Source organism: Brachyistius frenatus, unplaced genomic scaffold (assembly GCF_029030835.1).
Source record: "Brachyistius frenatus isolate BFR_SWC_R1_liver_20210118 unplaced genomic scaffold, ASM2903083v1 Contig_190, whole genome shotgun sequence".
NCBI lineage: Eukaryota > Metazoa > Chordata > Actinopteri > Embiotocidae > Brachyistius > Brachyistius frenatus.
Window position 1 is genome coordinate 50,194 of NW_027210789.1, and position 25,400 is coordinate 75,593.

Sequence of the window (25,400 nt, forward strand, 5' to 3'; positions counted from 1 at the left end):
TCCTCAAAACACCAAAAGTGTGGAATGAATGAGAGGGATTAAAGCAAGATTAAGAGAGAGGAATCATGACAAATACCTTTAAAAAGTGGCGTAGCAAAATTACACACTTTACTGAGATGAACCCTAAAACAAGATTAAGTATTCCTAAAAAAAAAAAAAAAAAAAGTTATTTTAGCCTTGAATCATTCTTGTTTTCTCTCATGTATAAAGTACTTGGAGCAACTGCAATGAAGAACAAACTTACGGGGTCAAAAAATGCCTGAATACTGAATCCAGAATACTTGGATGAATGAGGGCATACTATAAGAGAAAGAGAGACAGATGGTTTATGATCGATCAGATGAGTGTCTTCCAGGGAAAAGCAGCATTTCATTAACTGTAAAGCCACACCAAACCTGGTGCCAAAAGAGCATTATTTACCCTACTGCCTCATAAATAAATTGATTTTTTTTTTTTTTTTTTTTTGTGGACTTCTTATTCATTACTTGACAATCCTATTCTTCTTTGATTGCCTCTGCTCAGCTACTCTCAGCGTAATGTCCCAGCATGGATTCACCCATTGAATTTGACCACCATGAAGTGGGAATTAAGCTAACACAGTACTACTGCGGCAATCACGGTTCCCACTTTCAGTCAAATTCCCTGACTTTCACTGACTAAGAAGCTGAAATTCTATTACCTATAATGAAAACTAAAAAAAGCTGCCATTGTGTTGAGCAGACAAGACACAGCGACATTTATGTTAAAAACAGACTGGCACCGTTTAACAGAATAAACGCATCCGCGCCGATATTGAAAGAAAATAAATACAAGTTTAAAAACTGGTTGCAGAGGCTAAGAATTTATTTAACAATAACGGTAATTAGCTCGCAACCTAATAAGCTACATTTTCACATTCTGTAAGTGACCACTAATGCAACCAAACATACGCAATGACAATAACTAGCTAACTAACAATATAGTTACATATACATGGAAAATATTACATTTTGATAAATGTCAACTCAAATTTAAACATGCAACCAAAATTCCCTGATATTCCAGGACTTAAAAAATGATCAAATTCCCTGACTGGAAAAAAGGTTTTAAAAATCCCTGAAATTCACTGACCCATGGGATCTCTGTTCAATAAACAGTCACAAACAAAACAACTTCAATGACTGCATCTTTACGCATGTATTACTCGCAATATTTACAAATAAAACGTTGTCAAATTTGAATTTGCACATGTTTATGGTCTGTCTCCCCACTCGTCTCCGTTTTTCTGTCTCACCCTCTCTTTCTTTCTTCTGCACACAAAAACACAGGGACACAAAGGATTTCTAGGAGATCCAGGTCTGCCAGGGTCACAGGGCGTTCCAGGATCAAATGGTCACCCTGGGCCAACGGGATCAAAGGTGGAGTTTCAGCTGAGCTTTCGTGACTCTTGCTCATTCTGACTAATTCTGTAATCCCATGGTCTCCAGTTGTGTAGAGACTGTGATAAATGACACTTTCTAGTGTACCTTGACAATTTTATTTGTCGTCTCACTGGATCACTAAGATTAATTACAGGTTGCATTCTTTGACAGGGCAACACTGGGCATTATGGACCAATGGGACCAAATGGCGATCCGGTAACATACTCTGCGCTGTCCAAACTTGTGTTTATTGGGTAATATTGGGTTTTCAGTTAGTAACACCAGCGTGCATTTAAAAAAAAAAAATGCTATTTTTGCTACTGTCATTACAGGGACCTGAAGGCAAAGAGGGATTTGCAGGGTCTCATGGCTTACCAGTGAGTTCTCTTATTGTCTTACTATACGTGTTACTCTGTTCACTGCGGACATGTATGTTACTGCAAATGTTTTATGTCCGTTGCTTTTTTAATTTCTATTAATATTCTTTTACAGGGTGTTCCAGGCCTTCAGGGGGCTCCAGGTGCCCCAGGGGCCCCAGGCTGCAATGGAACAGATGTAAGTGAATATTACATATTTGTAGTGATATATATATATATATTTGTACATAACAGAACATTTTGTTATATATTAATGCCAAAAAAGTTTGTAATAGTTGATCCCAACATACCAACATATAGGGAGAAGATGGACTTCCTGGCTATCTTGGGGCCAATGGTATTGATGGACTCCCAGTAAGAATAAGTATACATTTTGTATCATTATTATGAGGTTAGATACAGTACTTTGGCCCGCTACACTTCTCATTAACTTCAGTCTTTTATTTTGTTGGCCCATCCTTAAATCTACCACTAACTGTTTTTTCTTTGAACTTTGCTTTTGCAGGGTCCACCAGGTCAGCCTGGACTGAAGGTAATAAAATGTATGCTGCACTTCTCAGGGCCCTTTGTGAAGTACTTTTTGTGTTTAGGAAAGGTGTACCTGCAGAATCGCTTGGCAATGACTGACTTTTAAGAGGCTTAGTAGCAAGATCCTGATGCACCATGAAAAAACCTGCATGATACTGCACTAACAGTTGCCCTCTCTGTTTCCCCAAGCTCCCTGAACTAATTTTGTACCTTGTCCATGTGAGACCAATAACTCGTTGAACGATTTTCCATTGTTTTTCTTTGTAACTGTCAAGTCTGTCCTTCCATTTTGATCTGCAACAAGGATGGTGTTAATTCTCAAAGCCAATTATCTGGACAAAAACTTTTGAAAACAGTTATTTTTTATTTGAAGGCGTAACAATTAGTCACTACCATTTAGTGTTACCAGAGTGTGCATGAACAGACCTTCAAATCATCAGACATTAAGGTTAAGAATCGCAGGCTTTGCCGTAACGTGTGGATGTAGAGTCTGTCACCTCTCTATATCTGTGGACTGACAATAAGCATTTACTAGCCCGCTCATATAAATTGCGTGTGATGGGTGTCAAAAACCTGCAGTCTTCCAAATTACAGCTTTGACTCCATGATACTTTAGAAAAAAAAGTCCCATTCTCAACACTGAAAAGATTTGTGAGTTTGGCAAATAATTGTCCGCATATAACTACTTAAAGTTCTAAATCTGTGTTGTCATGTCTGTGTAATTGCAATGGATGCTTTGAACTAACATTGCCCCATAAGCTTATTGAAATTGTTTACAAGCGGACATCTTTGTGAAACAGTTTGCCATTTGTAACCTTTGATCTATAAACAGCAAACGCTAAGAAAGAAAATGTGTGTACTCTATTTCTGAGCACATACATGCGTCTCAAGTGCATAGAAGCGTACAGATGATTGACAAAGTCTACAAAACTAAAATATGAACACCTATGAATTATTATTACATCTTGAATCCATCTATTTCACAGGGTGAATCTCGGGTATCAGTTTATTCAAAACCAGGGTCACCTGGGACACCAGGGAGGAAGGGAAATACGGTAACATTACACATACATATATACATGCATACATACATGTGTGTGTGTGTGTGTGTGTATATATATCATACATATACACACACACACACACACACACACACACACACACACACACACACACACACACACACACACACACACACGGTTATACGTTCTATTAAACTAAAATTTCCCTTAAATTTCAGGGAGATCCAGGTTTCCCTGGAGACAGTGGACCACTGGGGGACCCTGGACAACCGGGATCTGCTGTGAGTGTGGTTTCTTTTGGTTGAGTGCATTTAAAACTTTAGAAAAATTTGTTATAACTGTCCATTTTCTTAATGAACAGGGGTTTCCTGGTCGTAAAGGAGCTCCAGGATCTAAGGTAATGCTGCTGAATATTTCTTGGGATGCGCGTGTACACGTTTCACAGGTTATATTGTGAGAATGAGTGCGAGGTACTTAAAGAGTAGAATCACTGCTGCAGGGCTTTTTTTTTCCCCTTTAGTCCCGTTATCAGTACTAATACCATCAAGTCAAACAAATTCCTGACTGTTGCTTTAGTTACTACCACTGGTTAGCCACAGTGCTCATTTATCAGTAATAATGTTGCGTGAATATCGATATGCACTGCCATCTCCAAGCTACCTGTGAAATAATCCCAGACAGTTAATGGCGGTGACAAGAATATATCACATCTGGGATGTCATTTTATAGCAATGAGTGGACGCAGTCATTACAGAGTGTTAAATGTGGGAACTGACTGACGAAAAGGAGTTCTGAGATCGGGTCAGTTATGCAACCAAGTTTGATTTGCCTGCTTTGACCCCGCAGGGACAAGAAGGCATAAATAGTGTCGCAGGACCGCAAGGACGAAAGGTAGTTTCATTTTTTTAAGACAAGAGGATGTTGAACAGATTGCATGAAATTGTGCCATATTTCTTTCAAACCATTTCTGTCATAGCATTATGTGTATTGTGTTTTTCATTAAGGATGATCTTAATTTCTTTGATGTAGGGGGTACAAGGCCCATCAGGCCTACCAGGACCACCAGGTCGCATTAAGGAGTATTTTTCAGAGGGTTACGCCTTAAAGGTACAGTAACAATAGCAAAAATATATTCTTCAGTGTGGTGTTTACACAGTGTATAAATAGGGGAAATGGTAAAACAATGCCATGGCTGCCTTGATAAAAGCCCAATTGAGAAATAGTATGTGCACTGGAGACAACGCTATTCTCACCATGTTTTCACACGTCAAACTTAAAATTAAACTCAGTGGCATCACACTTCATCACCTCAACAGTTTCAAAAAATGTTGTTGGCTGATTGAACAGCAACCCTCATTTAGTCAAAGTTTAAAACACCAGCAATACAAAAAGGCACATTTATTTTAGTAAATGGAATAAGTAAAAGAAAAAGGAAAAAAAAAATAAGATTGCTGAGAGAGGCTGCTGGTGAGTTGAACTAAAAAAAAATGGCCTTCCAATGTGTCCAGTTCAAACCACACCTATGAAATAACCGTGCTGTGTAATCAGCATCTTCATCTTCATGTGGCACACTGTCGGGAGGATGGATTATCTTGGCAAAGGTGAATTGCTCACTAACATGAATTTAAAAAAAATGTGTGAACAGAATTTAAGAGGAATAAACCGTTTGTGCACATAAAAGAAGTCAGAGACCTTTCACTTCAACATGTGCAAAATGGGAACGGAAAAAAAGTGTTGCATTCATATTTTTATTAAATGTATATTGCCCTGTCACTACAGTTACTAAATCATAACCTGAAGTTATGTTCTCATTCAGGGTCTAAAAGGAGACAAAGGAAACGTAGGATATAAAGGCTGCAAGGGTGAACCAGTAAGTTCCTCTTCACACCAGTGACACTATTTGACATGACACATCGACACATTTTAAAATAAAACTACTTTTCTGATTATTGTCCTTATTTTAATCTGCCATCAGGGAGACCCTGGTTATGGCAATTTTGTAGAAGGAGAAAAGGGTGACAAAGGACACCCGGGTCAAGAAGTAAGCTACCTACTTTATTCCATTCATCCTGGCCTTTTAACTGCCTGGTCTGATTGTGCAGTACACATGACTTGTGGTATACTAAAAATGCGTTTTTTGAATGTTGCACCATATTTTTCTCTCTTTATAAAATGTTGTACTACTTCACTTTACATTGAAGGCCTACCAGTATCAATCAGATACTCCCACCAGAATAGCTCAAGAAAAAGGATGATCAGCAGAGGGCAGTGATTCACCATTTACTCTGTTATTTGCCATTATATATGGGAAGGAGAGGAAAGAAAAGAGGACCTTCATCATTTATCTATATTCATAATTCCATCCAAATTCTTTTGTTAGAACAGCAGACAGCATAAATCCAAATTCAATTGCACAGTATTATCACTCTCCCCTTAAAGATCCTCTTGCACCACCCAAAAACAGGACCTACAACAACAACTGCTATGAAACAAGGAAAAGGGTTCACCTCAAGTACTACCACCAAATCTCAGCCTGATTACACACTCAGCTTCAAAAGAGCCAACAGGGCTATGGTCAGTCTGACATTTTCTCTCTGAATATATCTAATAATTGTTAAACATTGGTTCATCAAAGACATCACACATGACTGCGATTTTGGAAGCTTAGCCTGACCTAACATAATCATACTTCACCCTGAAAAGCTAATGTATTGTGCTATAGGCATTAAACAATCCTTGGAGCTACCTGTACCCTTTTAGAGGATATAGACAGAGTTTTCTTAAAAAGGCCAATTTTACTGCTTGTCATTTAACACAAAGACAACGAGGACATCTAGGTTGTTATCTGAAAACTGTTGTCTTTTTTTGTTGTTGTTGTTGACAAAAATGTTCACATGAGCCTGAACTGAAGCACTGCTCATCTATTTATGTATATGTAAATCCCTACTGTAGATGGCTTTTAACGCAGCCTAACCACAAGCAACTTTTTTTATTGGGAACATTTACAAAAACGTGCATGAGGGTCTTGGTAAAGACAAAGCAGGGCTTATTAAATCCTCACTGCTGCACTTCATTCTCCTTACAGGGAAAGCCAGGGAAGGATGGGGATCCTGGACAATCAGGATTTAGGGTATTGTGTTACTGTGCAATGAGTGTGCGTGTAGTGTGCAAAGTTTTTATGTTACGCGTGTATGGTGTATGTGTGCGAGTGTGTGTGCGAGTGTGTGTGTGTGTGCGTGTGTGTGTGTGCGAGTGTGTGTGCGAGTGTGTGTGTGTGCGTGTGTACTCACTGAGTGGCTTTTGAATACAATATAGTTCTATTTAGGGAAGACCTGGACTAAAAGGTGAACCGGGATATCCAGGGACACCAGGAAGGCTGGTTAGTTATCTCTTTAATTACCTATCAATCAGATTATTTTTCTAATTTGTATTTAAAAGGCACAGGGTAAAGATGCATAGCTGGTGGTTTCCCTAAATATATTGGTTATAATCTCTCACTTTACATTACTTTAAAAAAAAAAAAAATGTAAATGTTGGTGGGTTAATAAAGCTTTGTATGATGCTTCATTTGTGTACTCCAATATTTAGGGTGAAAAGGGAAATAGGGGTCCCCCTGGACCGCCTGGAGATGTGAGTTTATTTCAACTTTTCGCTTTGTAATCCTTATTTGGTCATTTTTTTTGCTGGTATTTTCACTGTGATTTTTACAAGCCAAAGGAGAGATCCATTTTGAAAGTTTCAGAGCATGTGCTGATGATAAAAGTACAAATGAATCCAGCTATTCCTATTCTTCCAACACACCTCTTGTGGTGTTGTTTACAGATATATGGGCCTGTGATTGACCCCTTTAAAGGATACATGGGAGATCCTGGACCTCCGGGCACACCTGGGCTCGCTGGTCCTCAAGGTAGATGAACACGATGTTCTATGAGAAAGAGTGAAATAAGAGACAAATGAATTAGTGCAGCAAACAGCAAAGTCGGTGCCTACGAAAATGTATTTCTAGCAAATTGTATGGGAGTACGGTTGAATAAAACAGCAATTACTTTCCTGCAGCAGGCACATACAGAAACAACAGAAGCTACTTTTATTTTCTCAGGTCCTGTGGGAGATCCTGGACCTGTTGGACTCCCAGGTGTGCAATGAAGCTATTTTCATCTTATTTATCTCTCGTATCTACCTATCACTAAGATGTTTTAAACGTTTATCTCAAAGTTACAGTATACAAAGGTATGACTGTTGGTTTCACTATATACATGATCTTGGTCACAGTCTTTCACTTTACCTTGCACAGGTTATGGATCTGGGACTGGGTCTTATGTGCCAGGGCCACGTGGTCCCACTGGATTTCCAGGCCCTAAAGGGGACAGTGGTGACCCTGGGGATATTTATAGAGGACTACCGGGTCTAGATGGGGATCATGGTGATCAGGGGCCCACTGGGGATCAGGGCCCTCCTGGACCCCCTGAAGACAGAAGTATGTGAAAATATTATAGCCTCATCTGAATACCAAAACAGCCGTATGGAATCTCACCTATAATTTTTTTTTTTTTTTTTTTAAATTTAAAAAAAAAAGAAGCAATAACTCTCTTCCTCCATCATCTAGGTTTTCAATGATCTCCGTCTTTTATTGTAAATGTTCGGGAGAATTTTTTTTTTTTTTTTTTTTACAAGGCTTTATATATTTAACAAATGAGCCAGCATGGCACAAACTGACATCAGTAATTTAGGTTGGATACAATGGTTTAATTTTTTTTTTTGGTAGGCACAATTCTGATCAGTCAGTCATGAGCCGATAAGTTGGATTTCTCAGGTAACAACGGAAAAGCACCGAAAACATTGGGAAACTAATTAACTGTTATTGTATTGCTCTTAGACGTCAATATTACCAAGGGTCTCCCAGGAATGAAGGGAGTGGAGGGTCTGCCTGGACCTATGGGATATGATGGGATATTTGGAAAGAAAGGTGGGTAATTAAATGCTGTTCATAAATAAATAGCAATTAACTAATTTCACATTCTACCAATACTGGTAGATTATGTGCAGTTGTTGCTAAAGGTTTCTGGAAGTCTTTTGATATTTAAATGTAATATTTAGTGACCAAAATTGGACTAAAAAAAAAAAGTGCAATATCCATCCATTCGACAGGAGAAAAGGGGGAGCCTTGTTATGAGTGTAGTTCACCTGGACTTCCAGGACCACCGGGTCCCCACGGACCACCTGGCCCTCCTGGTAAAACCATTCACTGCATGAAAACACGCAGATTGAACTCTGTCTGATTTAGTTTATCAAATTCCACATTCACTTTTAGTGGTAGTAGTGGTATAAAACTGAAATATGGACATTTGTCTGTCACTCAGGTAATAATCAAGGACCAGGCGAAAAAGGTGATCCAGGCTACCCAGGACCTAGAGGATCACCTGGAGGACCTGTAAGAAAGTCTACCTTAAAAGCGGGGTTTTCTGTATCTTTTTGTTTGTTTTGTTACAAACACTTGTAAACAGATGTCCTCCATAGGGTCCCATTGGTGAAACTGGATTTCCAGGCCCTACAGGACAAAAGGGAGACTTGTATTCTGACAGGAGTCGTGGGGTAAAAGGAGTAAAAGGAGACCCAGGATATTCTGGCAGGCCTGGTGCAGATGGTCACCCTGGGCCTCCTGGATTATCAGGTCGAAAAGGCAATCAAGGACCTCCAGGGGATTCGGTGAGATGTTTTTGACAGACTTAACATGCTATTTTTTGCCATTAGGTGTCACATTTGATGCTTCACATTTCTTAAATGTCATGCCATGTGCAAGAGCCCTCAATGTAAGTAGTTTCAGTCATAGCCGGAACAAAATCTCTGTCCACTTTCTAGTATCCCGGCCCTGATACGAAGGGAGACCGTGGTCCCCCAGGTCCACCGGGGCCTTTAGGCAGAACGGGACCGGTTGGCTACCCTGGGCCAGTGGGATACGGACCTGCTGGGCTTCCAGGAAATAAAGGAGATGATGGGATTCCTGGCTTTCCAGGACAGCCTGGAATTCCAGGTGAAGAAACACATGGAGCAATATGCAGTTTAATAGAATACATTGATATATAAACACGCATTTAGACAGACTGACAGCCATGCCTTGCCGTTGACCGTTTTTCTCCTTCATGTGTAGGCCAAAAAGGGGAATCTGGTCTCATCATCATCAAAGGACTTCCTGGACCACGAGGATTAAAGGGTCAGCCAGGCTCACATGGAAGCCCAGGTAAGCGTGGCTGTATGTTTGGTGGAATGATTAATAGGCAAAGGATGTGGATGCATGTATGTGTGCTCAGTTATGTACGTATATACACACAGTATGCATGTATGTGTTGATGTATGGTCTTTAAATGACCATATAATAGGAAAAGGAAACATCTCTCATACTTACTATCCAACATTCAGGTTATCAAGGGGGACCAGGAAGCCCAGGAAGAACAGGTTTTCCAGGACAGAAAGGAGAAAGCGGTGACATGTCAACTCCCGGAAGGCCTGGAATCCCAGGACCGAAAGGTAATACAATTGAGGTTAAGCAAAACACATTGTAAATAACAGATTCCAGTTTCCCAGATCACAAGGTCAATTATTAGTATTACTGTATTGTAAATGTATCATTATTTTTTTCTACTACTTTATTCGTATTGTTTAGGTGCTAAGGGGCAGCCAGGTGACCCAGGCTCTCCAGGACATGGCTCGCCTGGTCGGCCGGGTCCACGAGGCGTTCCTGGTCGTACAGGACTGAAGGTCAGAAGCATAGACAATATTTATTAGATTGATTGTTCACTATACAGTACTAGATATCCTTATATGTACATTGTAGCACGATATTGGCCATTACATGAAAGCTAAATAAAAGGTAAAACCGAATGCATCCATTGTAATTCAGACTATGACGGTTTTGCACTATGTATACTGAATGTAGTTGAAAAACAGGAAAAATGTGTTCCTGATATGGTGTAATCGGTTTGTGGTGTTAAATTAGACAGTGAAAAATGAATCTGATAGCATTGGATCATCATTTTGAGAAATAGACTTTTCTGCTTTCTTCTCTAGAAACAAAGGATATGATTATTAACACTCACTCCATGTGCAAATATGGTGCTACTGTCAGCAACTATTTAGCTTAAAGACTAAAAATGGGGGAAACAGCTTGCCTGTATCTGTCCAGAGGTAACAAAATCTGACTACCAGCACTTCCAAAGCACACTAATTCTCCTGAGTTTTGTAATCATCGTGAGGTTGCCTGACAACCAGGAGAAGCCAAAATCGTATCCTGGTTTTGAATGCAGGATATGACTTATATTGAACATGAGAAACCTGGTCCGTATCTCTATTTACATGGTCAATACAGTGTCCAGATTTCTGACCTATATATAATTGTCGATCATCTCCATCAATATGTTCTTTACCAGCAGATAATATCCAGAATAAGATGTTATCTTGAGCAAAACATGATCAGGATTTGCCAAAAATGAGACCATAAAACCACAACATGTTGTTTTTACACTTTTTTTGTACATCTTAAAGACACAAAAACATGTTAAGTGAGCTGTTGAGACACTGGTGAGCACATTAAGTGATGCTGCCTGTGGCTTTGTATTTATCCCACAGTGGTATTAATAGTTCCATTGAACTCTTGGCACAAAAAAAAAAAAAAAAAAAAAAAAAAAAGAAGCAATAAGTGTATTTCAAAATTTTGATTAAGAAGCCAAGCAGAAAGTGGGACTTTTAACAATGTAATGATTACTGATTCAACTTTTTATGTGCACAATAAAGTCATCACTAAAGATATTACTAAGTATGGAGCGTCCATTTAATTGGTAGATTTTGTGTCTTTGAAGCACTTTTTGCCTGCACAAATGGTTTATAAAAGCATAATGAAAGTTGACAGACGGAATAAATTGAATTCAGTGTACAATAAGAAGAGTTCTTCCAAAGAAACAAACAGCTGTTTCAGTACCACAGGAAGCTACTAGCGGTCTCACAACAGATTTCAATGTGTCTATGTATTTTAAAGTCAGAAGTCTTAACAGTTAGCCTTAATTGTTGCTATATAATGTCCTACTGGACATACAATGACATGTGGGAATGTAAACATATAAATAATGCACTGTATATTTTTTTTATTACCAGGGTGATGGTGGTCCAGGATACCTTGGCCCTCCAGGCCCCCCAGGACGTCCCGGGGAAGATGGAGCTCCAGGTCCAGCAGGTGATGGTGGGATCCCTGGCCCACCTGGGGAGCAAAGATCAAGAGGCAATCCTGGATATCCAGGAGAAAAAGGTTATCGTACACTAAATAGAAAACTGTACCCCTTAGACAGATAAGACAATTCGATAATATTGAATGGTTGAATCAGACATGTGCATAAAAACATAATTTATTCTTCATTATTTGATGTTCCCTGCAGGAAGAAAAGGTTCTGTAGGTATTCCAGGAGAGCCAGGCGGCAAAGACTGTAAAGTTCCTTTACCTGGACCAGCAGGACCACCAGGACCAAATGGTTATCCAGGACATACAGGTCAGTTTACACTGAAGTCATGTGATGTACTTTATTGTCAGCTGGTGAAATATAAAGGAAAGGGAAACGTTATCCTCTATCCGTTACGTATCATCCCAGTAACCCAATACAGCTGAACAAATGTAAAATAATTTGTAAAAAAAAAGTATACATGCACATTTTTCACTCATTTCCTCTGCTTTCCACCTTGATTTTGTCTCGATCTCACTTTTCCCAGGTCCTAACGGTTTGCCTGGGGAGAAGGGAAATGCAGGTTTGCCTGGGTTCGGTCGTCCTGGCCCTCCTGGTGATCCCGGTTTTCTGGGGCCATCAGTCCAAGGTCCACAAGGGCTTGCAGGACAAAAAGGGAAAAGGGGAGAAATTGGACTGCCTGGTCAACCAGGTGTGATATTCTTTTCTCCGACAGGCCAAAACTCGCATTTAATGATGTTTAAATTCTTCAATATGTGATAGACATGAAGTCGATGTTTTCACATTTTACTTATCAGTATTCACCACCTTAACTGTGTCAATGACAACAAAATGTCTTATCAGAAAACATCACTTTTTACTTTAAAAAAAAAATGATACAACACTTTTATGAGAACTTAGGCTACAGCCTTTGTAATTATACAATGTTAAAGTTTGTCTTTGAGCAATCCAGTTGGGTTTTGTTAGGACCGAGAGGAGACCCTGGACCAGATGGAATAACAGGACATGGACCAGAAGGACCACCTGGCATTATAGGACCACCGGGTCAAATAGGTAACACAAAGATGCAAACACAATCAACTTTAGAGCTATCTATTACACACATGTATTAAATATACATAAATTAACAAAGCCACAAAGTCTCATGCCAGAACTGAAACAATATGGAAGTTCATTGTGGTTGTATGTGTGATTCACAGCAGTGGTGAATCTAAAGCCCTTATGACTGTTTAAAGGTGACCCTGGCCGAGATGGAGCCAGGGGTTTCCCGGGTTCCCCAGGAATTGATGGGGTCCCAGGCTTGACAGGTCCTCCCGGGGTTCAATTACCACCTTCGAACATAACTGGGGAACAAGGAGACCGTGGCCAACCAGGTAAAGTCTGTTCATTAAAAAATAATAATAATAATAATAATTTACAACCAACTGTGAGATTGAGATGTTTCACAAAATATAATTGAAGTGTTTTTGGAGAATTTGCTTTTGTAAAATTTGTTAGTTGAAATAAATAGACTTGAGACCTTTTCTCTTCTGTTCTTTAAGTGCACATACAATTTTTCTTAGACAGAGCATTGCCAGAGACGTACTGTATGCTAAACTGCGTAGCTTCGCCTGTATTACGGAGAGAGCATTCTAAATTTAACTGTATTATGTCAGGTCAACCTGGTCTACCTGGTCCCAATGGAGATACTGGAAGAACTGGACTGAAAGGGGAGAGAGGACACAATGGGGGATCAGGGCGTCCCGGACCAAAGGGTTAAAATGAATTTCACATTCATAGCGATTCATTTGTCAGTATTTTGGCTGAAATCTTTTTCTAAACTGCATTTCTGCCGTGTGTCTATATATTCCCAGGTCCCCAAGGTGATCCAGGTTTTGATGGATTAGGGGTTATAGGAATTCCAGGACCTCAAGGAGAGCCAGGAGACCCAGGATTTATTGGCCCTCCAGGTAAGGCTTACATTTTAGTTAAGGGCCATACACACTTATTGATTACATACAAATTAACGCTAATGTTACAAGTTAAAGTTCCTATCAACTTAAAAAAAAAAATGTTGGCCATCGTTCTCTCGGATATTTGACCTTTACTGTGCAAAGTGATGTTCGTTCAAATTTTGTTTGGTTTTCTTTAATACTAGAATGATGTTTTCAAACGGGAAAGTTTGTCTCACCTTAAATTTGAGGTTAAGTCGTCTCGGCTCAAATTAGTGATAGAAATAGTATACGCAAGAATCGTGAGTATTACCTTGTATAATGCTGAATCCATTTACAAATGTCATGAATAAAAACATTTGTAATAACTTCCGTTTATAACGTTAAGTTGATGGGACAAAAAAGGTGGAACTCAACCATGAGGGCATAGTGCAGCACCTGGACAGTGTACAGTTTGCACATACTAGAGTTATCTTGTAGTTGAGATTCCCAAAAGGCAAGCATCTGCATTTTATAATTAGTATTGCAAGTCAAAAGAGATGTATTTTGTTAATACTACCCCATCACCAACATATTAATGTTAGTGGGACGGAGCATCTTACAACTGAAACCGGCCGACTGACACTCACACTAACATTTAGTTTTGAAGAAAAAAAAAAAAAACATTTAATCAATTATATTAAGCAGTAAATTTTACTTTCACTGCATAATTTTCATATAAAGGAGAAAACTGTATGATGCTTCCAAATGAATGCAAAATAAACAAGAGCTGTCACATGACTTTTCTCTGCATTTTTCCGTTAGTCAAACTATGATCCTCATCAAAACCGATCCCCTCAACTGTTGGTCATGTTTCATTTACACCTCCGTAGGCAAAGTTTAGAAGAAAATAACTGTTCGGTTTGATCTTTCCAGGGTACAAGGGAATACAAGGAGATCCAGGATATCCTGGAGGGCCAGGTTCCAATGGTTCTCCAGGTTCACCTGGTTATAAAGGAGTTACTGGCGAGCCATACTATGGATATGGATCACCTGGACGAGTAGGACAAAAGGTAGTCATGACTGATCTAAAAAGTCTTTGTAACTGATGCAGAAAAACAGAGTCCAATCTAGAAAATGTCTAAAATTTGAAATGACTATTTTGCTCTCTCACTCACTCTCACTCTTTATGTTTATCCCTGTCCTTAGGGGGAAAAAGGTTCAGAAAGTAATTTTGTGAGGAAGGGTCAGAAGGGAGAACCTGGTTTTGCGGGGCCAGCAGGTCCACCAGGATATCATGGAGACAAAGGAAACCCAGGATCTAGAGGAGAAAATGGTTACTGCCACTGATCATGAAAATTAGGCCGTTTATGATGGATTGTAGGTTCTTTTGTTTCACACTTTCTTTACCTATCCACTGAACTCCTATCCCCATCCTGCCATTCCAGGTCCGCCAGGCTATCAAGGGCCAAAAGGTTTAGATGGCCCTCCAGGAAGAAAAGGACCACCAGGACCTAATGGACAGCCAGGCAAAGCCCTTTTGTCCTCTACTAGATAGGAAAATAACAAAACAGAACAAAAATCAATAAATAAATAACCAAATCAGTAAAAAAAACTAAAAAAATACATTTTAAAATGTAACCTGCTGTGGTACTGTAGGAAAGGTTTGAATTGGTCAGGTAGTACTTTTCATTAATACATTATATTCAATTCAAATTGAACTTTTTTTTACTTACCTTCCATTTTTTTTTATATTCGTTTGCCTCAGGTGACCGGGGCCAGTCAGGTGTCGGTGGTGGTCCAGGTCCTAAAGGCGACCAGGGCCGTGATGGGTTCCCCGGGCCACGAGGGGAGAAGGGGGACACAAGTAAGACAAATCCTGCATGTAAAGTCCTCTATGGTTTTATGCAGAGCAGAGATCTCTGTCACAGCTAATGGTACCCTCAAAGTTATGGCTGCAGTAAAAACTCACCTATCCTTGTTTCTTTTCCCTGTAGTCAATTTAAAAGGGATGCCTGGGAGGCCCGGTGAACCAGGTCCCAACGGTGAGTCACAGTTCAACGACATTATCCTTTGCAGAGCAGTACCTTTTTGCAGTTCTTTTTTTATTTGACATTTTCATTTATTTGTATATTCGAGCTTCATTTGGATGTTTTTGGGGGATTTTAGTGGACCCAGTAGAATTTGCCTTGCTTTCTTAAGTTTGGTGCACAAGCTTTACTTCAACTTGGGAGCGGTCCAGAAAGAAGTCCTCTGATGTCGCAAAATGTTGTAATTACTTAAAAAGCAATATACTCCACTGACTACAAGTCAGATAATGAAACAGGTTCAACATTTGACATGATATTGTGTCATATGTTGCCCATGTAAGTATTATTACATTTAATATTTAAGGAGGCATTTCATTCCCTGATGATTTGTACATAATATCAAACAATTCATAAAGAGTTTTAAACACTATTACTTACAAAACTACAGGGTTACTACAGTGAATCTCAATGCAAAAAAAAAAAAAAAAATCATATTCCTTACTACTAATTTGTATTTACTGCTCTCTCTGTATTGTAGGTGATCCTGGAGACCTTGGTCCTCCTGGCCTGCCCATTTTCGGTGGTCCTGGAACAATAGGGGACACAGGACGTCCAGGTCCACCTGGCAGATCAGGTCCAAAAGGACAACCAGGAAGAGAAGGGGCATGTGTTCCTGGCTCTAAAGGAGACCGTGGCCACCCTGGCAATCACGGGAGCAGAGGTGAGGATGTATTACTGGAGGACGGACTCGTATAGCCATTTTCTGCAAGTAATTCATGCAATTCAAGTCTACAATCTTAGGACTCATTAGCATGCCAAGCGCTCATGAAGAAATCCCTCTTTGGAAAATTAGCAATTGGATATTACCAGATGTTGGCGTGTATCTTTTTTTCTGCATAGCATTCAAAGGTGTTTTAGGTCTGAAGGATATTTTCTCACATAATTCACTCGCCATACGGACAAGTTACCTTTATGCCCACAAATGCTCAACTATAAAGACATCTGTATCATCAGGCCTTTGTTTTTAACCTTAGCTCATAAAAATCTACATGCATTTTGATGTTAAAGTAGTACAGTCCATTGGTTTTTCTTAACTTTTATTACCAATCTCTGTCTGATTTCACTGTAGGCTATCCAGGCCCACCTGGCCCTCCGGGTCCCACAGTGCCTGGGTTAAAAGGAGACAGAGGGGACCCAGGTCCTTCAGGAGGTCCAGGTTATAGTGGGGCCCAAGGAGATCCAGGCCCTCGGGGACCACCTGTAAGTGATTATAGCGGTGGTATTTTGACAAATGCCTGGAGAAAGGAGATGCAGGTCCAGTGTTTTGGATATATACTGTTTTTGCCTCTTTTTTTTCCACTAAGGTGTCATTTTCTTTTCAAGACAAGGTTTTAAAATTTACATAACAAAATGTGTGCTGGCAGCACAAACTAAAAAGAAAAAAAACAACAGCACTTTCATGGTTTTCCTTTGGAATCATCTGAACATTAAACTGAGCCTCTAATATTTTGGTCATGGCTATACAGAGTTCCAAGTCTTCAAACTGTCAGTGCAATATGTAAAGTCTAATCTTTGACCTTCCATTGTATAATTTGCCTCCCCAGGGTCCAATTGGCAGACCTGGAGGCCCAGGGCCAAGAGGTCACTCTGGTCCTCCTGGATTTCAAGGGCCGCCTGGTAATCCATCATTTCATTTTTAGCCTACAGATTAGATGCACTCTTTGAATTCTTACCCCAGACAAAGTATGATCTGTTACCACAAAAGAGTAAGAGTCCACAACTGATTAACGTTTCCACAACAGAGATGATGTGCAATGGGGACAAAGACTAGAGAAGAGAAAAAAAAGAGGATTCATGATGATTAATTTGACTATTTTCTGATAGACGATAAACTCAATTTATGCAATAGAATGTGAAGACAAGCCAATTCCCTTGGAATTTTCTATGAACTGTGTTTTAGGTGACAAAGGAGACCCAGGATACATCCCAGGCCCGCCTGGTCCTCCTGGTCCTCCTGGTGTCCCAGGACATCCAGGTATGGCAAAAGTCTGTCTTACTGGGAATTACAAATATTTCACTTTTTTTTTATATTTGAACACATAACACACGATTGACATTTTACTGATTCTAATCCAGACATTGCAGAATATTAGCCTTGGACCACAGGTATTATATACTTTGGAAAGTAGCTCTCTAACTTGTCCTGCTGTATACCTACAGGCTTGAAAGGTCAACCAGGAATTACCAAGTGGATTGTTGAACCAGGACCTCCTGGCCCACCTGGTCCACCAGGCCACCGAGGACCAAAAGGGGACCCGGGTCCATCGGGACCATCAGGCCCTCCAGGTTCAGATTTTTATCTTATCTCTGCAAACTGATTTTAGAAGGCTAGTATGTTTTAGTTCTTGCCATATTATTTAAAGCAATGCCAATAATACTGCACTGAATTTAGCCAGTTAGATACCTTGCCACTAATAAATGGGCATTTATTGTCAGAAATATTGTGTTGCTCTTTGCTCGGAGTTGTTTTTGTTTTTTTCTTTCTCTCGTGTTATTTTATTGCTTTTCTATTATATTATTCTATTCTATTATTATTTTATTCTATTGTTTCTATTATTGCTCCTGTATGTATGCTGTTGTGGCGAAAAAATTTCCCCTCGGGGATTAATAAAGTATATACCTACCTACCTACCTACCTACCTACCTTGATATGTTACATATCCCTTTATGTTCAAATATTTTTTGTTTCTTTGAAAATGTATGCCAATTTCACCAATTACCACTGTGACACTGAACATTTCATTTTCTGTCTCAGGCCCAACAGGTGTCAAAGGAACACCTGGTTTCAGCCCACCTGGCCAGCCCGGATTTACTGGCCATAAAGGAGACAAAGGAAGCGCGGGACTGACAGGTGTGTTCAAGTGCGTTCATGTGTGTAGGTTAAAATGTGTATTTGCGTGTTCTTTCTAATGTTTCTCTGAGCAAATTCCTATTGTCACATCATGGTTCAAAACCTGAAATAATCCAGGTTCTCTCAAGTCCGAGTTCAGCTATCTGCAACATGACCCTCAGCTTTGTTGGGTATTACATTATGTGGATGGCACGCCTGCAAGGTATTTAGAGACGTTTCCTGCCAGTACATAGTCGAACAGTCGGTCCAACAGCTCAAGTTAACAGTGACAAAGACTGTGGAACATCCCCCGCCCCTTCCCCAAAAAATTCCTTCAACAAAATTGCCCACACGATATCACTTGGTATTTCACTCTACATGTTGTTCTTTAATCTGCAGGCCCAGAGGGCAGACCTGGAAACCCAGGCCAAAAGGGTCCTCCAGGTTTGCCCGGCAGGACCGTTTCAGATTATGTTGATGGTTTCCTGATCATCAAGCACAGTCAGAGCATCCATGTCCCTGACTGCCCTTTTGGGACCAGCCACATCTACTCTGGATACTCCTTTGTATTCATCAATGGAAATGAGAGAGCTCATGGTCAGGACCTTGGTAAGAGCATGGAAACCTTCATAACAAGAAATGATGTGACTATTCTGCATCATAAATGTAAAAAAAAAAGTCTGTCTTTGCTTAGGTCATCATCTGACACTTTGCCAACATTTCACACTGTCTCTCAGGCACCATGGGGAGCTGTCTCCCTCGTTTCTCCACCATGCCCTTCCTGTTCTGTGACACAGAAAGTACCTGCCGCTATGCTTCTCGCAATGACTACTCATACTGGTTGTCCACTGACACGCCAATGCCTGTCAACATGGTTGCCATCACAGGGGAAAAGCTAGCCTCTTACATTAGCAGGTGGGACCACAGTGTGCGCGCACACACATTTATATACAGATTACTGTATCTTCTAGGGATGGGTCATGATTGTCCACTTTTTAAATAGTCATTAGAAAAAAAAAAAAAAAAAAAAACATCTAATATTTTATGAAACTATAATCTTGTCATATTTCCCCCGTTTCTACCGGCTCCAAGTAGTAATGCATTACTTCCGCCAGTTGGTGGCGGCACCGAAAACAATTCGACAGCAGTCAAAAAGTTCTGTTGAACTCCATCAAAATTAATAAACGAAAATGGCTTGCTATGCAAACTCTGACAGCTAAAACTGGTATATCATACGTCTACAAGCCAATAAACAGTCATTTGAGAGTACCAGTGGCTAGCTTTGTCACCAGACAAAGTTTGATGTCAGACATCCAGCGCAAACACCGGCCAGATGATAGTTACAGACAGGCGACGGCGAGGGTTTTCAAAGTGTAATGGCATTTGTTGAGCCAGATTTTTTTTGGCATCTCACTCTTCCTCTGTGTGTAGCGGTGGCATGGGGCTCAGGGTGGGGTCTTGGAATAAAGGTTTTTTGGTAATTGAAAAGTAAAATTGATTCTGATTTACTTGAGCAGAAAATGTTCCCTTTCACTCCTGCATTTGGAACATTAATAAGGGTGTCTGTTTGCATTTATGGTTTAGGTGTTCAGTGTGTGAAACCACCTCCAATGTTCTAGCCATCCACAGCCAGACAACTCGGATACCAGAATGTCCCAGTGGCTGGGAATCTCTGTGGACTGGGTACTCATTTGTCATGGTAAATAGACTTTTGTTTTCTTTTTTTCTACTAAATCCCTTGATATTGTCATGTGCCATTTCCCAAGCTGTTTTTTCTACTTTAATCTTCACCTGTTCTAGCAAACGGGTGCAGGAGCAGAAGGTTCCTCTCAGCCTCTGGTTTCTCCTGGCTCATGTCTGGAAAATTTCCACCGAGTGCCCTTTATTGAGTGTCACGGCAGGGGGACGTGTAACTACTACCCTGATTCCTATAGCTACTGGCTGGCCTCTCTGGACCCGAACAACATGTTCAGGTAAACTGTGCACGTTTCTGTCTAGGCAGTGGTGGATGTCTCCACTCCATAGTTTGAATCAAATCTCAGAAGTATATCTTCTGTATTGCACCATATTATTTGGTAACTTACTGCTCATGAATCACTTTAACATGTTACTTTTTACCAAGCCAGTATACAGCCCGAAGCCCAAATTTGGTTTGGATTTATTTATTTATTATTGTTACCTTCATAACATTGCACCCGTGTGTGTTTTTTTTTCCCCCTACAGTAAACCAGTTCCTCAGACAGTAAAGGGACCTTCTCTTCAAAATGTCATCAGCCGTTGTCACGTCTGCAGAAAACTATAGCAACTTGGCATACTTGACAGTCAAGGAGACAATTTTTCATTGTCCTTTATAAGATAAATAATGTGAGAAATGTGAGATAAAGCCGTACTGTATAGTGCGTGGTGTATCAATTCTTTTTCAAACGGGTCTAACCATGTCATGTTTAAGAGTCTTCAACCAAACGGCCATCATCCTTGATGGTGGTTGTATATTACACAAAGCCATTATATCCTACAACCATAGTGTGCCACAAGTGTCTAATTATTCCAGTCGTACACTTATTAGTAGCAGCTAATAGGGATAAAAGGTAGAATCGTGTGAATACTAAAGATGACAGAGAGATTAGCATTTTACTTGTTTCAACTACATTCTCCTTTTTCACAAACACTTTTTGGTTTCTGCTGTTTCTATCATGTTACTGGTATTATTAAAACAACCCAGTGACATGTTGAAAACAAGGCATCTGTGACCAAGACAAACCCAAACTTTAATAATTGATAAGAGCAAAACACCTATGCTGCCCATATTGGAATTTCCCTCAAAACACTAAAATGGTGGGTTTACTTTTTTATGCAATGTCCTGATATGTGCAAACGACAGCCAGACTACTGAAAAATGATTAACCCATTGTGTCATTTAGTACTTCATTCCGAGTGCAGTCCAGTCAGTGAAAGACTTCAAAAATATTAGGTAACAATTAATGAAATTCATGTTCCTCTGACATCTGCATGTTGTAAATGTGACGCACTTGCTTTGGGATTGTCAAAAATATGGAGTAATTTGTTGCCCAGCTCGAAAAGAATTTCTTTGAATTTCAGCATGTTAAATGGTGCATGGAAAAGATTAAACTTTATGACTCATACTGCCTCCAACTCCAATCCATTTCTAAATGTACTGTGGGGAGAAAGCACTGCAATCAAAATGGAGCTGTCTCTGCAGCTTCAGCATATTTGGATCTTAGGAAATATTATAAAATTATTATTATCATTTTTTTTTTACATTGCATCTCTATGTGTATTTTGTATTAACATGAAAACAAATAAAGAAAAATAATTAATATTTTCATGGTATGTTAATTTATCCCGAGTCCAAGTGTGAACAATTGTGTGAAAGAAGCCTAAATCAAAAAACAAAAAAAAATTATAAACGCAGTAGCCTACATGAATTTCTGACATGACTTTCCATCCTCTTGTGTATTTCAACATCTTATTTCTCTCCACTATTCACTCAGAAAACTATCACTGGAGCAATATGCCCCCAAGGAGCCGTCATTCAAGCTCACTCACCCATATCTGTCACTGTGATCAACAAATGCAAAGTCCATGGAGGCAAAAAGGCACAAACATATTACCTAAACAACAGTGTGTTCAAAACGCTGCTGCTTTTCGGTTCACTGATATTCCAAGATATTGATTGCGCAGAGTCAGAAATAACAGACAGCCTCATATGGTTATGTAAGAAACCTAGCTAACACAAGTAACAGCCGAAGAAGAGCTGTTTCTTGTGAGAATTAAAAACCTGGGATGAAGTATCAAACTGACTATTTAATTATTTTTTTTTTGTATTTTGGATCAGGATCTCTTCTTATCGAAACTCTAATTCCAACACATCTGAACGTCCTGCTATAAAAAACACACACTCCCTGAATGCCACCTTGAATTAGACAAGTCTTACATGGCCTGGTGCAGACAGTTGTCAGCGTGGATAGAAACACTCTTGCTGTAAAGTGCTCTCTGTAGCCTTCTTAACAGGATTATTCTGCTCCCGATAGTGCACTTACTAATTGTTGAGGCAGCTCTATCAAGCCTCTACACCTCTATAATTGGGTTAGAATGGCGATTTGTTGAAAGGTTGATGCACTTCAAGGTCATCTCCCATTTGGAGGACATATTCTTTTACTTTCATCCACACGCCTCACACAGACTGAAATGGCATCTGCTCATATCTTTACAGGTTAGATTCAAGTTGAAATGTCAGTACATAAGAAAATGTAAAGAAAAAGAAGATTTCGGATATGGATGATGAGGATTATACTTTCCTTTGAGTGATCAATATCTGTTAGAGGTTTTGCGTGAGCATCTTATCATTTGGGGAAAACTTTGTTGAGAGTATATGTTCATCTATTTTCCTTTCAAACAGAATTCATACAAAATATTTTCACCCACTTTGTCTTTACTTTTAACAGAATTTATCCAAATAAAAACTACTTTAGTCTAATAACATACACCTGCCTGCTAAACATTTCAACAAGAGGGCTTTTTTTCACTCCACGTCATGGAACTGCATATTTAAAGCATGTGCCATGACAAAATCATTACAACCTGGGAAAAACACAACTTAATTGAGATGCAGTAGAACTGTAAAGTTAAACAGAGCAGAAATCTCATTAGAGTGATTCACAGAATGAGCTTACCGGGGTGCAACAAAGGGTACGCTGACCTTTATGGCCTCTGGATATCTCAATGTTTCTGCTCCGCTGTGGATTCGAATTTACGGCACAGCATAGTTAATTAAATCATTGTTTCGTCCATGTGAGTATCATGAATTAATTATTTTATATGGGTGCACGTAACACTTAATAATTGACAGAGGTTTTCTTTGAAGATGCCTCCTTTGAACAAATTATACCACTAATTGAAGTGAAGGTCACCCTGATCCAGTCACAGTGGGTGTATGTATATGATGTCACCAAGTAGAACCAGAAGGCTTAAAACTTCCTTATTTAGACCTTCTGTCTCACTGCTAATGACTGCTGTAAATTACAGAGTACATGCTGCAGTGCGCTGACGGGGGCAAACAGAAAATTGAGGATGTCTTGACGCAGATAAACTGCACTCTCCTCCTCCCTTTTTTGGGCTTAAGTAGTACTTATAAAACAGATGTCTCAGTGTTGTACACACAAGGTGCACATCAGAAGTAGATGTCGTGTTGTCTTACCAAGAAAATTACTTTCTACAAGTGGAAAAAAGGGGACGATTGTCGAACCTAAGATGGCCCAAATCTTGTGCACTTTGGTACTCGTGTGTTTTGCATTGTGCATTGCGGAAAATACAGAGATCGAGCAAGAATTTGAAAACCTGCAGCTTCAGCAAGATTCATTGTCATGGCTCAACAAATTGCAAGAAAAGAAGGTAAGATATCGTTATTTTCCTTCTTACCCTTCCCATGTATGTTTTGAGGAACACAAAATCCCATCCTTCCTCTCAGCGGTTGAAACCAGGCCCCTACTCCCAGCTACTATTACACTGCATGTCATCTAAAATTTGTACGCCTCGGATTTCTAGTCATTTTATTATCCTTCAAGTTGCACCGCCATAGAATTGCAGGTTAGAGATTGCTTGCTTTTCCTTTTTCGAACAACAAATGCAACATTCTTTAACATGCTGGACAATAAACTGATTTAGAGTTTGCCAGGTTTTTCAATTTCATGAGACAACAAACTTACTGAGGTAAAATTCCACATTTACAAATATGTACCAGTCAGTAGATGTTAAGAATTAACATAATGTTAATGTTTTCTTCCACAGGAATCAATGAAGAAACAGAGCCCATTAGACTTGATTTATAAACTCTTCAAATCTGAAAATGGGAATATCCTCCAAGAACCCGAAGACATGGAGAATCGGGAGAAGAAACGACGAGGAGTGGGTAGTGGCTTCGCAACCAAGGCTCACAGAGGTGCATGCACAGTCTTCTTCTGGAAATCCTGGGCTTCCTGCTAACTTCATTCTCCCTGAAGTGCCATACATCATGAAATGGATAACTCAAGTTTCTTTTTGCAGCCAAGTGGCAATTCTTCTCTTGACATACTCTTTAATTCATTGCTAATTTAAAGTCTTAAAAGTAAACACGGACTTCATGTTGTTCATGCTCGCTAAATGTCAGTAGAACTTATTTCAATATTCAAAGTAAACTACGTGATGTAATGTGGTAAATCTCAATGTATTGGCTGTTTCTGAGAAGTGGAACTATTCCAACCCGTACCAAACATTCATATCCGTTTAGCCAGCCACTTTTACTTCTGGCACTTAGTTGAACAATCTTGTGGGCCTGCATTATTTAAAGTACCTCTGACAGTCTGTCACTGAATATTTAATTATCAGCACATGAACAGTCACCGTGGAAATGCTGCTGCTGCAAAGCCCTATTTGTCCTGCTTCTGAGAGAGACGCAGTTAAATGAGCCCTGCAGAGGGCTGAAAAACTCAGCAGGCTTCTTTGATGGCCGACTGTGCTCAGCTGACCTGAGGAAATAAGTGTTGTATTTGATTGTGCATCTGTGAAAATGTAAATCAGCCAAGATTACTTTTATCCATTCATTCATCAAACACATCAAAGTATTCATTTCTATATTTCCCCTCTTCTGTTTGAGGTTTTCCCTCTGCCACATTGTTTTCACTCCAGCAGAGGAGGCTGTTCTCTTGTTAGATCTGTTTAGACTTTAAATGTAATAAATGTCTGCAGTATGTTTGACGTATCTCAGCGATCATCATACTAAACCAGCAAAGCAATAAACCATTTGTTTTACAGACAACCTTTCATCGTCTTTGATGTTCCTAAAATTGTTCTACTATTAATAAAAGCATATCAGTACTTTTTACCTACATGTAGAACTGTCACGTTCTGCAAGATATCTGCAATAATACGAAAGTGTGGTATCTGTGTGCAATTCACATATGCTCTTGCATATTTCCTGATAACCATGTGTGTGCATAAAGTATGCTGATGATCACACGTT

The 25,400-nt window shown here is 39.6% G+C and overlaps 3 protein-coding genes across 3 annotated transcripts in view; 2 read left to right on the forward strand and 1 right to left on the reverse strand.

Moving 5' to 3' along the window:
* LOC138632614 (collagen alpha-4(IV) chain-like) overlaps positions 1-1,933 on the reverse strand; it is a 26,240-nt gene extending 24,307 nt beyond the window's left edge. Inside the window, exon 1 of the mRNA XM_069718327.1 lies at positions 245-1,933. The gene's annotated coding sequence lies outside the window, so the exon portion shown is untranslated. The remainder of the gene's footprint in view (positions 1-244) is intronic.
* Positions 1-20,684, forward strand: part of LOC138632638 (collagen alpha-1(IV) chain-like) — a 22,940-nt gene extending 2,256 nt beyond the window's left edge. The window contains exons 3-49 of the mRNA XM_069718365.1: positions 1,308-1,397; positions 1,572-1,616; positions 1,733-1,777; positions 1,893-1,955; positions 2,078-2,131; positions 2,283-2,309; positions 3,546-3,608; positions 4,174-4,218; positions 4,357-4,434; positions 5,144-5,197; positions 5,303-5,368; positions 6,413-6,457; positions 6,653-6,706; positions 6,916-6,957; positions 7,150-7,234; positions 7,622-7,804; positions 8,204-8,293; positions 8,476-8,559; positions 8,688-8,758; positions 8,845-9,033; positions 9,187-9,358; positions 9,476-9,565; positions 9,745-9,852; positions 9,989-10,083; positions 11,473-11,623; positions 11,751-11,861; positions 12,079-12,243; positions 12,519-12,605; positions 12,788-12,925; positions 13,208-13,306; positions 13,406-13,501; positions 14,399-14,535; positions 14,672-14,798; positions 14,911-14,991; positions 15,231-15,329; positions 15,460-15,507; positions 16,031-16,213; positions 16,622-16,752; positions 17,097-17,169; positions 17,453-17,527; positions 17,713-17,838; positions 18,308-18,403; positions 18,782-18,991; positions 19,120-19,297; positions 19,967-20,081; positions 20,183-20,355; positions 20,606-20,684. Of these exons, the coding sequence (XP_069574466.1) occupies positions 1,308-1,397; positions 1,572-1,616; positions 1,733-1,777; positions 1,893-1,955; positions 2,078-2,131; positions 2,283-2,309; positions 3,546-3,608; positions 4,174-4,218; positions 4,357-4,434; positions 5,144-5,197; positions 5,303-5,368; positions 6,413-6,457; positions 6,653-6,706; positions 6,916-6,957; positions 7,150-7,234; positions 7,622-7,804; positions 8,204-8,293; positions 8,476-8,559; positions 8,688-8,758; positions 8,845-9,033; positions 9,187-9,358; positions 9,476-9,565; positions 9,745-9,852; positions 9,989-10,083; positions 11,473-11,623; positions 11,751-11,861; positions 12,079-12,243; positions 12,519-12,605; positions 12,788-12,925; positions 13,208-13,306; positions 13,406-13,501; positions 14,399-14,535; positions 14,672-14,798; positions 14,911-14,991; positions 15,231-15,329; positions 15,460-15,507; positions 16,031-16,213; positions 16,622-16,752; positions 17,097-17,169; positions 17,453-17,527; positions 17,713-17,838; positions 18,308-18,403; positions 18,782-18,991; positions 19,120-19,297; positions 19,967-20,081; positions 20,183-20,355; positions 20,606-20,684 (4,716 nt within the window). The remainder of the gene's footprint in view (positions 1-1,307; positions 1,398-1,571; positions 1,617-1,732; positions 1,778-1,892; positions 1,956-2,077; positions 2,132-2,282; positions 2,310-3,545; positions 3,609-4,173; positions 4,219-4,356; positions 4,435-5,143; positions 5,198-5,302; positions 5,369-6,412; positions 6,458-6,652; positions 6,707-6,915; positions 6,958-7,149; positions 7,235-7,621; positions 7,805-8,203; positions 8,294-8,475; positions 8,560-8,687; positions 8,759-8,844; positions 9,034-9,186; positions 9,359-9,475; positions 9,566-9,744; positions 9,853-9,988; positions 10,084-11,472; positions 11,624-11,750; positions 11,862-12,078; positions 12,244-12,518; positions 12,606-12,787; positions 12,926-13,207; positions 13,307-13,405; positions 13,502-14,398; positions 14,536-14,671; positions 14,799-14,910; positions 14,992-15,230; positions 15,330-15,459; positions 15,508-16,030; positions 16,214-16,621; positions 16,753-17,096; positions 17,170-17,452; positions 17,528-17,712; positions 17,839-18,307; positions 18,404-18,781; positions 18,992-19,119; positions 19,298-19,966; positions 20,082-20,182; positions 20,356-20,605) is intronic.
* A 2,881-nt stretch (positions 20,685-23,565) lies between these two features.
* Positions 23,566-25,196, forward strand: LOC138632626 (somatostatin-1A-like). The gene is made up of 2 exons (XM_069718345.1): positions 23,566-23,794; positions 24,191-25,196. Exons 1-2 carry the CDS (start codon positions 23,654-23,656, stop codon positions 24,383-24,385), a joined length of 336 nt encoding a protein of 111 aa, XP_069574446.1. The 5' UTR covers positions 23,566-23,653; the 3' UTR covers positions 24,386-25,196.
* The last annotated feature ends 204 nt before the right edge of the window (positions 25,197-25,400 follow it).